Genomic DNA, 16,199 nt, shown 5'->3' with positions numbered 1-16,199 from the left:
AGCTTTCGTCACTGTGACTGCCGGTTTGACGTGTCGGCTGGGCTTTTTTTTTGTCCTTCTCAAGTTCTCATGAAAACCAGGTATCCGTGGACCCAAACCATGCCAGGAAAATGCTCCCCCCCCCCACAGCATAAGGGAGCCTCCAGACCCCCCTCACTGTAGGGGTCGAGCATTCAGGTTTTTCTTTTAATTTGTCACCCGTCTGTATGTGTACTCCTTCTCGGGGTCCTGAAGTTTTCCCCAGCTCTTCCCTGTACCTCTTTCGGCGCCTCTCTCCGAGGGCATTTTCTTTTCAACGGCTCATTGTTTTGCTTGGGAACGCATCATGAATAAATATTTATATATATATATATATATATATATATATATATATATATATATATACACACACATCAATTCAGGCCTTTATGTTTGTTGGCTGTGCAGCCCACCACAAAAAGTTTTTAGTCATATTTATTGTCTGTAAAAATATAGAAGTCTTGAGTCCAGTCATGCTAAGTGAGTGAAGAGCAGTGACTTGTCCTCCCCCGTGACGGGGGCGACTTCAGAAGTAGGACACCGCAGCGTCCTGCAAAACGGCTCGCAGTTGCACACTGCAATCATGCACATGTATATTAATACAATGAACAAGGCCCCATCTGGAAACAATAGGACGCCTTCAAAAGACATATAGGGGAAGCGTCTCGTGCAAACCCTGTGAAACCATTCAGCGGGGAAGAGAAGTTTCCAGATCCAGAAGGAGCGGGACCCACCGGTCTAGATTAAAAACACCACCTCCGCTGGCTGCTTCACGAAGGCAAACAGAGACACTCAGATACACACCAATTTCCTGGTCTGCCTGCGCCAGCGTACCTGACAGGTACACTACGCCGCACTCTGTCCCCTGGCGACATGCCCTGAAATTCCACTGAGGTACAGCAGGATGGACACACACACACACACACACACACACACACACACACACACACACACACACTGTAAACCAGCACTGCCAAAATGTGCTCGGCTAATCAGTAGCTAAAAGTCATTTTAAACAGACCCGTAGAATTATTTGCAGTTCCCACTTGACCAGGTATGACTGATAAACATAGGCGGCCTTGTGTGAGCCAATGAACTTGGTGAGCACATTGAGCCTGCCATCGTGGACCAAGAGGCCGGAGAAGGAACCTCTCATGTTAAAACGAGAGTGGCTCGTGTCTGCTGCAGCGATGAGTGATCTTAAAAAGACTCCCGACCACAGTGCAATCAGGATCAGGAGTATGAGATGGGTTTGGTGTCAAACGCCCCTCAGCTCACGGTAACTCTGAAGGGAGTAGTTCTCCTCCCCAACCAGAGCTAAAAGGACTCGCGATCTTTATGAGGAAATTCCTTCTTTGGCTCGTTTCCCTTCCCCTGCCCAAGACGACCAGTCTTGACTACCGTTCTGCTGTTAACAGGCTGGACTCACCATGCTGGCTACCGTACGACTGTATTATTATTATTACTATTATTATTATTATTAGGAGTGACACATAATAATAAACAAATAACAGACAGAAGAGATTATTGGCGAGTAATTGTTGAATGAAACACTGAACTTCTAGATTAGAGGAGAAAATGACTCAGGCAGCAATGGAATGATGTGTATGTGTGTGTGTGTGTGTGTGTGTGTGTGTGTGTGTCTTGGGTGTGTCTTTATGTGTGCTAGAGAGTCATTCTCTGTGTCACTGCAACACTAATGAAACAGCAGCGTAGCAGCAGGATTATGAAGACATAAATCAGTGATTAATGTGTCACCAGCATTGTAACAAAACATCAATAGATAACATCTGGCCTCTGACTCATTAACTCAGCGGAAAGCTGGGTGTGTGTGTGTGTGTGTGTGTGTGTGTGTGTGTGTGTTGCTCCTCTGCCCTGTGCCTTTGACCAAGAGAGCTACTCTATAAAACCCTCTGGTCTCAGCCCTGTGACTCAAGTTTAATCTCGACATGGAAAACATCTGTCGCCTTATTACAACAACACTTTCACTTCTGTAAGCTTGTTTTTGTTTGGCTGTGTGCGCTGAAATTACAGCAAGCCGAGTCTCTTCAGGTTTGTTTTGCCAAGCTATTTTAACATGCACTTGAAATCTGACTTCCATTTGTTGCATTTTGTCACAACATTTTTGCCATTCTTGCCATGGTTTCCACGGCGATTATGAAACTTGACGTGTTAGGTTTCTGAAATCTGTCACCAGGGTTTCGAAAACTTTAACATTAGACGTCAAGTTTTATTGATAGTATTTTATTATTTATTATTCTATTTTTTATTATTTTATGTTATTTATTATTCTTATTTCATTTTAGTTATTTTTTAGCTTTCATTTATTTTTATTTATTATTAATATTTTTACAATGTTTTGTTGAATACAGCCATTGACAATACAGACGTTGAGTCAGTACATACGTATGCATAGCAATGATTTTTACTTTTAATCAATATTTTGCACAATTAACGGGATAATTGTTTTGGTAATGGTCGCACAACTTTTTCACAGATTTCTAAACAAAGACCCTCCCATCATGAGTGGTGAGGTTTCTCAGCTTGGCCTGTTGTTTTTGGAGGGCTCCATTTCAAAACCCACATTGTGGTTCCTCTTACTTGCACCTGATAAACCAAACTTAGTGAACCATGAATGATTTGCATGAAATGCACGCTAACACACACACACACACGCAGACACACAAAGAAACTCACACAGCGTCGTCCAACTGTCAGTTCACACAGTTGTTGAGTTCAGCCCATGTTTTTGTCGGTCCATGTGTATCTCTGTACAAATAATTATTATTTTTAACCTTGACTTCCTATATATCTGATTCTGACACACATACTGTTCATGCATATGAAAACAAAAAACGCAAGCAGGGGGTTGATGGTTGGAGGGGTTCGGATGTGTTGTGCACTTCGTGGTGAGCAGACTCGGGGAAAGCTTCTCCAGCCAAGAAATCTTTCATCCTGCAAATACACGATGTAAAAAACAAAAGAAACCGAGGTGAACGATGTCCTCTGACATGACCTGGCATGGTGCGGGAGCTGAAGTCAAGCACAAACAGACCGCTAGATTCTTATCGGTCTGCCTACGGTGCCACTGGTGACGCAACACTAACCATCACACGCTTCAATCTGCAACACCTTGAAAGCCCCAAGGCCTGCGCCAGGCTGCTGTTTGTAGACTTCAGCTGTGCGTTTAACACCCCGCAGCCACACATCCTTCTCCGTATGGTCAGAGAGATGTCCGCTAACCCATCTATCATCAGGTGGTATCACTCCTCTTTGACCAACAGGACCAAGCAGGTCCAAGTGAACCAGACATCGTTTGAGTCTCAAGCCATCAACACAGGCGTTCCTCAAGGGACGTGCGAGTTCCCCCATCTGTTCACATTACATACAAATGACTGTACCAGCAGCCATCCCAGCACTTTTGTTGTCCCGTTTCATGATGACACCACCATCTTGGGACTTACGGATACAGACACTGGCTTTAGTTTGGAGGTTAAAAAGGTTGTACAACGGGGGGACGACCATCATGTAATTGTACACACTAAGAAACAGAAGACGTGATTTGTGATCCAGGACATCTGGGTGATGGAACGTTTTCCCCACTGAACGTTGTGTCCAAGTGAACTGATTCAACTGTGCGTTGTGGCGGGCCCTGTATGGACTCAGGCCGATAACTCGCAGAAACCGGTTTCGTATGATTACTGGCTCCATTCTTCATGCCCAGTAATCACGACGTATTACTGTCACTCGGTGAACTTCTTCCATTAGGTAACCGGGCACACCTGTTTTCCCCGTTATTTAAACCCCTCACTGGAGTCACTGTGTGGTCTGTGAGACTAAACAGCCACGGCGAGGTGCAGCCAAAGAGAGAACTGTTCAACTTGATAATTCCCCGACTCCTACAGGGATGACTCTGGTTCTACTGGACGTTTCCAGAGACGAGCATGGCAATGCAGGCAGTTTCGCTTAAGCTGCCAGAGTTTTGGGAAACCCAAGCATGGGCTTGGTTTGCACAGACGGAGGCGCAATTCGTGCTCAGGGATATTACCGCGGACACTATCAAGTATTGGCGGCACGGTGGCGCAGTGGTTAGCGCAGTCGCCTCACAGCAAGAAGGCCCTGGGTTCGAACCCCGGGGTCATCCCAGGCCGTCCTTTGTGTGGAGTTTGCGTGTTCTCCCCGTGTCTGTGTGGGTTTCCTCCGGGTTCTCCGGTTTCTTCCCACAGTCCAAAGACATGTAGGTCAGGTGAAACGGCCATACTAACTTGTCCCTAGGTGTGAATGTGTCGGCCCTGTGATGACCTGGCGGCCTGTCCAGGGTGTCTCCCCCGCCTGCCGCCCAATGACTGCTGGGATGGGCTCCAGCATCCCGCGATCCCGATTGGGATAAGCAGCTTGGATAATAGATGGATGGATGGACATCTGGGGGATCATTCTCCACTACTGACCCATATGGTTTGTATTACACATTGTGGTGTACACATTGACAGTAATCTGTCTTGGACGGTCCATGTGAATTCTATATGTACTAGGATCAAACGGCGACTCTTTTTGTGCAGACTCGGGTTGTTTGGAGTTGGACAGAGGGTAATGTTATTTTCTCATGCTGTGATAGAGAGTATATTACGTTACGACATTTCAGCTTGGTTTGGTAACACATCAGTTAAGTTAAAATCACAAACAGACTGGTCCACACAGCAATGAAAGTGATGGGGATGAGGGAGCATCCCTCCCTCCAAATGCTCTTTGAGAAGACGACAGTTAAACAGGTGAGGAAAACTATCGCTGAACCCTCCCATGTCCTGTACTCAGAAGACAAACTGCTCCCACCAGGTAGCTTCTACAGGGCTCCAACTAAATAAAGGAGACGATACCCGAACAGGTAAAAAAAAAAATCCATCGCTCCATCAGTGACTCTCCAAAGCTCAGGACATGGGGGGGGGGGGGTGAAATGAGGGGCTGTGTTGCACGTATTTTAATGCACTTTGTCTGTTACTGCACTATAATTATGTATTTTTATGTGGCAACCTTTATGTCCAAGACAAATTTCCTTCAGGACAAATAAAGCAATCTTAAATGTCACAACTTTTACCACCTTTAATGTGAAAGTTGCACATTTTAAAAATAGAGTGGAAAAATAATCAAACATTTTAGGGGGGGAAAAAAAGAAACTTACAATAACCTGGTTGCATAAGTATGCACACCCTTTTATAATGAGGGATACTGCTGTGTTCAGCATTAACCTATCGCATTCAAACTCATGTTAAATAGTGTCCTGATGCCTTGCTCAATAATCCAGGTAAGGAAATCACAGGAAATTGAATCAGTTCATCTGGACATGACGCTTATTGGGAGAAACGTTTCATCACTCAGCTAAGTGACCTCTTTTTATTATCAGGGCTGGGCAGATGTGTTCCACTTTGTTATAAAGTATACACTGAAAGAAAAGGAAGCAATAACAATGACATTGAATAGTGACAGAATAAAATAAAACGGCCCTTCCTTCCTGCCCCCATCCTCCCATCCCTTTGATTGTCCAGAGTAGCTTTAAGGCACAATATATAGCAATAAATAACAAAGCTGCAGTTATTTCCATGAAGTTGGTTGTTATTTTCATGTCAGGGGCAGAGGTAAAATGCATGTCCTGTTGTATCGTTTGGGTGTTATGGAAGTATTATCCCCACCCTTATAAACAACACAGTGGCCTATCACCAGCTGCAATCACAGCATTGTTAAGATGGTGACAGATGCACTCTTAGCCCCCCCTCCCGGTTCAGGGATGGTCATTCCCTCTTAACATATTCGACCTCTTTGACCCAGTCCCCCCGTTCAAACCAGCGCTCCTCCCTATCAAGGCTGTGCACATCCTCATCCTTGAAAGAGTGGCCACAGGCCTGTAGATGGGTGTAGACTGTGCCTGCAGTCAGTTGAGGATGAAGACATCCGTAGATGACTGATGGGTACTTCTCCCAATTAACGTTGTGTCCAAATGAACTGATTCAACTTTCTGTGACATGTTAAATGGTAGCTAATATACACCTGCCATCAATTAAAGTGACTGTCATTAACCCCAAATAAAGTTCAGCTGTTCCTGTAAGATTTTTCTGACATCTTCTTGGTTGCATCCAACTGCCAAAAAGAGCTTACAGAGCATGAAGGAGCTCTCATTGTTGAAAGGTATCGATCAGGAGAGGGGTAGAGAAGAGTTTCCAAGACTGCTGGAATAGGCTCCAGCATCCCCGGCGGCACTGAGAGCAGGATAAGTGGTTCGGATAATGGATGGATAGATATACCATGGAACACAGTGAAGCCATCATCAACAAGAGGAGAAAATATGGCACCCAGTGACATTACCAAGATCAGGATGTCCCTCCAAACTTGATGACAAGAAGAAAACTGGTTAGGGAGGCTGCCAAGAGGCCTACGGCAACATTAAAGTAGCTGCAGGAATTTCTGGCAAGTACTGGTTGCCCCCTACAGTCTGCATATAGACGGGAGGTTGATCAGCTGGCCCTCTGGTGTGGCCATAACAACCTGGAGCTGAACATGCTCAAAGCTGTGGAGATGATAGTGGACTTCAGGAGGAGCCCCAAAACACTGCCCCCCCTCACCATACTCAACAGCACCGTGTCTGTGGTGAAAACCTACAGATTTCTGGGTTCCACAATCTCCCAGGACCTAAGTGGGCATCCAACATAGGCACAATCATCAAAAAAGTCCAGCAGAGGATGTGCTTTCTCTGCCAGATCAAGAAATTCAACCTGCCTCAGGAACTGCTGATTCAGTTCCACACTGCAACAATCCAGTCTGCACATCCATCACTGTCTGGTTTGGATCAGCCACCAAACAGGACAGGGACAGACTACAACGGACAGTTAGGTCTGCAGAAAAGATCATTGGTGCCAACCTGCCCTCCATTCAGGACTTGCACATCTCCAGAGTCAGGAAATGGGCAGGCAACATCACTGCAGAACCCTGGTCTGCATCACACCCTGGTCACAGCCTTTTCCAACTCCTCCCCTCTGGTGGGCGCTACAGAACACTGTACCCCCAAACAATCAGATATAAAAACAGTTTCTTTCCATGGGCTGTCATTCAAATGAATGTTTAACACTGTCAAATAAATCCAACCATCTTGTAAATACTGTACTGTACATTGTATGTATACCGATAAGCTCTGTCATGTCCATCTACCTCAGGCATGTATGTAAGTAACCTGCTAACATCTATTTCAACATCTCTGATATATTCTCTGCACCAGTGCACTTTATCAACTCCTATTTCGCCTTTTTAAAGTCAATCCTTGTGTATATATCTGAAGATTGTTGTGTTGTAGTGTTGTTATTCTATGTGAAGTACACTGAGAGAGCCACGAAACCAGAGTCAAATTCCACCTATTTGCAATCCTACATGGCCAGTAAACCTGATTCTGATTCTACATGTGACAACAATCTCTCGAATTCTTCATACGTATGTCCCGGGTATGGGGTAGGGTGGCATGACGGAAAGCTTTTCACACAAAAAAAACACCCAAGCCTGGTTAAATTTTGCAAAAAGATATAGCCATTTCCCCAAACCAAGTGGAAAAATTTTTTTTATTGTTTGGTGAGACGGAGGTTGAACTTTTTGGCCACAATTCCACAAGGTATGATTGGCACAAAAACAGCACGCCACCAAAAAAACACCATACCCACAGTGAAGCATGGTGGTGGTGGTGGTGGTGGTGGTGGCAGCATCGTACTTCGGGGCTGCTTTTCTTCAGGTGGAACTGGAGCTTTATTCAAGGTGGAGGGAATCATGAATAGCTCCAAATACCGGTCAGTTTTGGCGCAAAACCTTCAGGCATCTGCTAGAAAGCTGAAGATGAATTTCACATTACAGCACGTCAATGACCAGCAGTGGCTTTAGGTACGGACAACATTGGCACCCACACAAAAAAAAAATTCTGAACGGTGACATTTATATGCATCAGTTTCACAACCACTGCCATATAGGTGAATTGGCAAGGGCAGGGAAATGTGGGCCAACTAATCATGAGCAACATCGCAGCGTAACCAATAGCAGCAACTGCAGGCTCGCCAGGCTAGGCATTCTGTAAGCACAGTGAATTGCTGAGGAATGTGTCAATTACGCTGCACCTACAGCCGCCCCCCCCCCGCCTCCCGATTTGCTCGCTAGTCATTGTTTAAGTTGCTGATGATATGTACTTGTGCACATTTCATGTGTGTGTGTGTGTGTGTGTGTGTGTTTGACGCACATAAAAATGTGGTTTATAGGAGAGATTTGCACTGGTATTTAGTTTGAGGAGCTGAAATTGGATTATTTGGAAAACAGCTATACGTGCTGTCATGGCTCTTCGCAACCAGGTTATTGGAGTTATTATTCGGACCTGTTTGGTGCATTATTTGTATATGGATCTGCAAAATGCCCACATATTGTGTCATGCATATTGTTGAGGATTTGAGCACACTAGCTAGCACTAGACTAGTTGCGTTGTGTGTATGCCATATTGGCCTTTGTATGGTGTTGCTGGTGTGGTATGTTGCAATAACGGGGCGGCATAATTGTTTTCCACCTAGAACAGCAGAAGTGCATGCGCTGGTCCTGTTCGCAACCATGACCCTGCTGGCGCTGCAGACATATTTATACACGAAAGGGAGCCCTCAGAAATTTATCCAGATTTTCGGACTGCTCTCAGAATCGGTCTTAACTCTCCCTGGGACCACAGCTGAAGCAGCGAGGAGCTTTTCAAAGCCGAAGCTCCTCAAATCCTACCTGAGGTCCACCGTGTCACAGGCACGCCTTCGTGGCCTCGCTGTCATCAGTACCAACCACGCGGTTCCTGAGCACATTTCTTACGATGGCGTAATCGATGACTCTGCATCAAGAAGGGTCAGGGTTTAGATGGCAGTTGTGCAACTTAGATTGTGTGTTTCTTGTTTGCAGTGCAATAGTGTAACAACCAGGTTCTCTTCTTTACAAGTGTGTTATTCTATTTGTGTATTTGTGTGATTTAGGATTTGTGTAATTTAGTTTGGTGTATTTTTTTTGTTAGCAATAGGATAATAGTGTAATAATTTGATTCTCTTTTTTATTTGTATTTATATACAATTTGTTTCTATTTGTGTTCATTACTTCTTTTTTATATTTATGAGTCTTATATTTTTATATTTCAAATCTTATTATCTATTTGTGTTGTTCCCAATGTCTGAATAATTTATTATTATTTATCTAAAACAGGCTCATTTTTCTTCATTCATAAATAGGTGAAATTTTGGAGATTGGAAAGGTTTCATACTCTGAAGTTTTTATTTTACATACCTCACAACTGATAATTAACTCTTAACTTACGCAGGGACCAAATCCCAACACAGTCTCACGAAACACCACCAAAAAACCCCCGTCCCAATCCACCACGTCGAGGTGTTAGTGGGAATACCTCGAGTCAACACTAACGTCTGCTCCAATACAGCCACACTCGCAGGCCACCGCTCTCCATCTCCTCTCATCTTCACAAACATCCCCCCATCTATCCTCCTCTCCCATCATTGTTGTGTACAGCGAGCCAATCAGAGACAACCTGGGTGTGTGTGTGTGTGTGTTTGTGTGTGTGTGAGAGAGAGGGAGAGAGAGATAAAGAGACAGAGAGAGAGTGGGGGAGAGGATTAGTGCAATGGAGGGGGGGGGGGTACGTCTAGGCTGAACAAGCATGATCTGGGAGGCATGATGGGGTATATCGAAAAATGCTTGCTACTTCTCTCCCTTTCTGTCTGAGTCTCAGTCTCTCCCCATCACGTCCCTTCTCAGCCCATTTCTGTCTTTCTCTTCACCTCTCTTACGTGCCAGCAAGGCACTTGTACCCTCCAACCTTCTTTTTCTCCTTTTTACTCCCACTGTCCTCTCTTCCTCCTCCTCCTCCTCCTCCTCCTCCACTGCTGCAGCTCATCAATGTTTCATGAGGCTCTGGGGAGCGTCTGTCATTGCCCTGATCATCCCCGCTCGGCTCCACTCCGTCCATCCCTCCTCTTAGTAAAATTAAAGGACGCTTTGGCCTTCGCAAAACGCGTAACTTCTCCATTACGGTTAAGGACCGGACCGGTGGAGTCGGAGTCGGTGACGGAGCCACTGACCAAGCAAATACCCATGAATGAACAATGGACGGGATTTAACAATGAACATCATTTGTGCAAAATACAGCAAGCTCATATTCACCAGTACTGGATGTTGACACGTTAACACTGCAGCACAGGTACAAGAATCCTTGCCTTATAACCTCAAGTATCAATAACTACCAGTTTTACTGCAAACCTGAAACGAGCAACTAAAAGCTGCAGTCTGAACGCCAGAGAAACTGGTCGGACCCCTGCTAAAGTGTCTCTGGTCGTATTAGATCCAGGATATTTTCAGAAGGTTCAACAGCCAAGTTGAAAGTGTGGAACCTGCAACTTATGGGTCTGCAATATATCAAAAATATTGAATACCACAAATGAATAAAACCGCAACCGAGAACATTTTGCTTTTATCTCCCTGCGTCCAATCAACACCCACGACACAGAACCCGTCTCTTTCTCTGGATATCACTCAGGCAGGCAATGTGTAGTACATCTTTCGGAAAATATCGATTAAAACTAATTGGATGTGCAGATCGACTTTGTGAGCATGCCGAATGTCCAATTATGTGCAAAAGCCCTCACTTCTTTATTCAAACAGGAACATGTGTTTCCATGTTTTCCCCCCCAACTCAATTCTAAACTCTCTGTAGCGCAATCATCACCTTCCATCGCCGCCACCGTCACTGCACCACTGGGAATTGAACAAACAGTCTTTAGGATACAAGCGCTGCTCCTAACCACCTCAGCCAAATGTGGGGTGAGACAAGTTCTCCACACATCTTCTGAAAGCAACACCGTGTCACTTAAATAAATAACAGTCATTTATTTATTTAAGACGGTATTTTTCTCTTTGCGCTCTTTAATTGCACCAACGCCAAGCTGAATTCCTACTGCATGTAATAACATGGCAATAAAAGAATTCCTGACCCCCCCCCTTCCCCCCTCCAATTGTACCTGGCCAATCACCCCAATCTGTGAGCCGTCCCGGTCGCTGCTCCACCCCCTCTGCTGATCCGAGGAGGGCTGCAGACTACCACATGCCTCCTCCCATACATGTGGAGTCACCAGCCGCCTCTTTTCACCTGACAGTGAGGAGTTTCACCGGGGGGACGTAGCGTGTGGGAGGATCACGCTATTCCCCCCAGTTCCCCCTCCCCCCTGAACAGGCGCCCCGACCGACCAGAGGCGGCACTATAGTGGAGCAACCAGGGCACATACCCACAACCGGCTTCCCACCCGCAGACAAGGCCAACTGTGTCTGTAGGGAGGCCCGACCAAGCCGGAGGTAACACGGGGATTCGAACCGGCGATCCCCGTGTTGGTAGGCAACGGAATAGACCGCCACGCCACCCGGACGCCCTAAGAATTCCTGATTCTGATTCTGTATGAACGTACTCAGATCTCGAGTGTGTATACAACAAATTGAGACCTCTGATGCTTCAACACAACACTTAATTCAACCGCGGTCTCCTCCAAAGCTCTGCTGTGACGAACACGGGCATTACTGTTGCGACACCACTGAACCGGGGCTGATCCTCGATTAACGCACAGGAAATGAGGCTTGCTGCGAGGCGTGACAAAAATGAAGCAACGGCTTGTTGGTGGTAAAGGTGTCAGCAAAATATGTACACTACCGTTCAAAAGTTTGGGATCACCCAAACAATTTTGTGTTTTCCATGAAAAGTCACACTTATTCACCACCATATGTTGTGAAATGAATAGAAAATAGAGTCAAGACATTGACAAGGTTAGAAATAATGATTTGTATTTGAAATAAGATTTTTTTTACATCAAACTTTGCTTTCGTCAAAGAATCCTCCATTTGCAGCAATTACAGCATTGCAGACCTTTGGCATTCTAGCTGTTAATTTGTTGAGGTAATCTGGAGAAATTGCACCCCACGCTTCCAGAAGCAGCTCCCACAAGTTGGATTGGTTGGATGGGCACTTCTTTGAGCAGATTGAGTTTCTGGAGCATCACATTTGTGGGGTCAATTAAACGCTCAAAATGGCCAGAAAAGAGAACTTTCATCTGAAACTCGACAGTCTATTCTTGTTCTTAGAAATGAAGGCTATTCCATGCGAGAAATTGCTAAGAAATTGAAGATTTCCTACATCGGTGTGTACTACTCCCTTCAGAGGACAGCACAAACAGGCTCTAACCAGAGTAGAAAAAGAAGTGGGAGGCCGCGTTGCACAACTGAGCAAGAAGATAAGTACATTAGAGTCTCTAGTTTGAGAAACAGACGCCTCACAGGTCCCCAACTGGCATCTTCATTAAATAGTACCTGTTAGAGCCTGTTTGTGCTGTCCTCTGAAGGGAGTAGTACACACCGGTGTAGGAAATCTTCAATTTCTTAGCAATTTCTCGCATGGAATAGCCTTCATTTCTAAGAACAAGAATAGACTGTCGAGTTTCAGATGAAAGTTCTCTTTTTCTGGCCATTTTGAGCGTTTAATTGACCCCACAAATGTGATGCTCCAGAAACTCAATCTGCTCAAAGAAGTGCCCATCCAACCAATCCAACTTGTGGGAGCTGCTTCTGGAAGCGTGGGGTGCAATTTCTCCAGATTACCTCAACAAATTAACAGCTAGAATGCCAAAGGTCTGCAATGCTGTAATTGCTGCAAATGGAGGATTCTTTGACGAAAGCAAAGTTTGATGTAAAAAAAATCTTATTTCAAATACAAATCATTATTTCTAACCTTGTCAATGTCTTGACTCTATTTTCTATTCATTTCACAACATATGGTGGTGAATAAGTGTGACTTTTCATGGAAAACACGAAATTGTTTGGGTGATCCCAAACTTTTGAACGGTAGTGTACGTAGGAAAAAAAAACAAAAACAAAATCTCACTTTCATTTTTGTAATGCCTCGCGGCGTGGTTTCCTCCACGCCAGGGAAGGCTTCGTTTCTAGTTCACAAAATTACACAAATGTCGATTTAAGCTCCCAAACCGCCGTTGCAAAAGAGCTCTCGGTGTGTGTTATCCAACTCTGAGAAGTTTCAGGGCCGCACGCAGCTTTGAGGGGGTTCTCTCAGTTACAACCACAGGGGAACCTCGGAGAACCTCTTCAGTATCCGCTCACTGAAGGGAGACTGAACTCACGAGCACCACCGGGCTCAGTACGCAGAGCGCCGGTCACGGAGACGATGGTGATTCGCTTGACCAAACTTCATCCATGTACACAGACTAGCCTGTTCTCTGCTAGCGCTGCCCAAGGCTAGAGGGTCAAAAGACATCAGACTCGGTTAGTAAAAACAAAAAAAGTAAAAGAAAAGACAACAGGAGAGGGAGAGAGAGAGAGAGAGGGAGAGACAGTATGTGGGCGTATTAGAAGCATTACGGCTGTAGAGCGGGTTGTCGAGACGGTAGCGTCTTTGCGCAGCGCTTGCTGGTATATGTAGTAACTGTGGGACAGCCTCTCTGAACTGGGAAAGACCACTTTATCTGTAAATATGAGCTACACCAAAGCGGTTCAAGTTTTAGTAGACAACATAGACCCCAAGTACCCCCTGGATGTGCACATTATGACCAGTGAAATGTCCCTTTACATTTGACAACATAGTAAAAAGCCAGTAATGTACTGATGTGATGTTCATGGAAAACCTCACATGTCCCTGTTTTGGGGCTTAATGTGGTTCTTAAAGTCACAAACAGCAATCTTTTAGCAAGCGGCGCTAGCACCGCAGCGCCGGTCAACAGCGACTCCTACCAACGGTGCTTTTTGACAGCTTTAATCCTGCACCAAAACATCCATGAACTTCACGAGTTCAAGTTATTCATTAGCGTGTCAGCTCCGTCGACACCGATGCATTACGCCGCCGCAGGCTCGACATCTACCATCTCGTTATAGCTCAACTTAGTTTCGTGTAAGATCTCGCAAGCTAATGAATACAGCCGCCTTCAACTGGCCCCGTGCCCAGCACGGCTTATTTAAAAGTGCTACGATAAAGAAAGGTGCCGAGTGCTTCTGGGTATCCTGCATCTCAGTTTGGCTTCAATCACCAAAACCATTTCCTTCAGGCTTCATTCAAATTCGAACCATCTGGTTTTCTACAAATCACACAAAAAACTTCATTCTGTATATTCTGCTATTGATAAAAACTTGTGATTCTCTCTCAGCGACCACACTGCTCGGCACTGAAAGTCAACCAATAGAAGAGACCCAAATCTGGTCTTTTCAAGCTTTTCAGAGATTTCAGTACAGATAGTCCCTTGTTTTAGGTTTGTTGTGATTCTGCTCTCTTAGCCAGGGCATAAAAAAAAAGAGATTTTGAGTCACTATTTTTTTTAAGGATGTCGCTCTTTCAAACTGGGCCCGTCTCCCTTACCTTGAAGCTGCTTAAATCTCCCCTCCAGTTGGTTGTAGTTAAAGGTGGCCTGCCCGGAGTAGCCAGGGACAGCAGGGCCAGGGCTCGGCCCCCTAATGGGGCTGAGGTTTGGGCTCGGGGCTTTACCGGGACTGTGGGCCTCAGAGGGCCCGAGGACCGACGATGGGGACAGCAGCCCGGGGAGGTCAGATGCTGGGGAGAGAGGCCCCGGAGAGAGCGGTCCTGGGATACTAGCGGTGGCACTCTGAAGCTCCATGTTTTCACGCCACACCAAACAGCCACAGACTCAGTGAAGACCAGTCTGCAATAACATTGATGCGAGACTCCGAGAGGAAGACCCAATGACACCGCGTCCAACGCAGAAGAGTTTTCGAAAGACAAAAATTTCCAGTAGAAAGTTTTCAAATGAAATCAGCTTCTATCTCCAAAACAGAGGCTCGCAGTGGGCTTTATCCGGCCAGCAGCCCCTCTCCCCGAGGGGTCCGCACTGCTGGAACTCCAAGACAAGAAGGGTAAAATCAGAGAGAGGGAGAGAGAGAGAGAGAGAGACAAAGAGAGAGTTAGAAGATGACAGCTGAAGTGTCTCTCTCTGCCCGTCTCTCTCTCTTGTCAGTCGGCGTCTCCCGGCGTCTCCCGGCGTAGCGGCGGTGACGCTGTAAGCAGGAGAAATGGCTGGCTCAGCAGGCACACGGCAGCATCATGCTCCTCTCCTCCTTTCTCCTCTCTATCAGCGCAATCCGGTTCACAGCTCAGGCTATCCACACCTTCATTCCCTCCGTTCTGCTATTTCCACCCATCTTCCCCCAAATACACTCGACACACACACACACAAACACACACACACACACACTCAAGGCAACGAGAGGAATTTCTACAACAAAAGGGCACAGAGAAAAAATACTTGGTGTGGGGGAGATTTCTGTGCAGAAGGAAAGTGTCAGAGAAAGAGAGAGAGAGGGGTTGGAGGGAAAGAGTGAAAGATTGCCGAGGTCGGTCGTCCTCCAGTGTGTCGAGTGTCTGGCAGAAACAGCACACCTTTCACATCTCCCTCCCTCCCTCTCTCTCTCCCTCTCTCTCTCTCTCTCTCTCTCTCTCTCTCTCTCTCTCTCTCACACACACACACACACACACACACACACACAGAGGAGAGGCGGGGGGAGGGGCCAGCAGTGTAGATTTTACACCCCGCTGGCCAATCGGGGCTCACGCTTTCGCTGGTGATGTCACCAGCTGATTAGCATGAGAACAGGGGCGGGCGGAGGGAGAGAGAACGAAAGGGAGAAAGAGAGAAAGAGATTAATTTTTGCGTGAATATAAAGCCTCAAATTAGCAGAGGAAGGAAGGACGGCAACAGAGCGACATTTTTTTTGGACAAAATGTGCCAACATAAGAGTTTTAAAGGAAAAATGTTTGTTAATTTAAGGTTTCCAAGCATAAATCTAACTTTATTATTATTATTATAACTTATGACAGCCTGTCAGGGTAAAAGAGAGTGGGCTAGTCAAATTTTTCACGTTTTCCCAAATTTATTTTATGTAATTGACAGAGAGAGAGAGAGAGAGAGAGAGGAGAGAGAGAGAGAGAGAGAGAGAGAGAGAGAGAGAGAGAGGAGAGCGCAAGAGAGAGAGAGAGAGAGAGAGAGAGAGAGAGAGAGAGAGAAGAGAGAGAGAGAGAGAGAGAGAGAGAGAGAGAGAGAGAGAGAGAGAGAGAGAGAGAGAGAGAGCAGAGAGAG

General features: G+C 45.7%; 1 protein-coding gene across 1 annotated transcript in view; it reads right to left on the bottom strand.

Moving 5' to 3' along the window:
* Positions 1-15,461, bottom strand: part of LOC130123300 (spectrin beta chain, non-erythrocytic 1-like) — a 118,835-nt gene extending 103,374 nt beyond the window's left edge. The window contains 1 exon segment of the mRNA XM_056292459.1: positions 14,468-15,461. Within this exon segment, the coding sequence (XP_056148434.1) occupies positions 14,468-14,723 (256 nt within the window). The 5' untranslated portion in view covers positions 14,724-15,461.
* Between the last annotated feature and the right edge of the window lie 738 nt (positions 15,462-16,199).

This window comes from Lampris incognitus, chromosome 13, assembly GCF_029633865.1.
Source record: "Lampris incognitus isolate fLamInc1 chromosome 13, fLamInc1.hap2, whole genome shotgun sequence".
Classification (NCBI taxonomy): Eukaryota; Metazoa; Chordata; class Actinopteri; order Lampriformes; family Lampridae; genus Lampris; species Lampris incognitus.
This window is presented reverse-complemented; position numbering and strand designations above follow the sequence as displayed.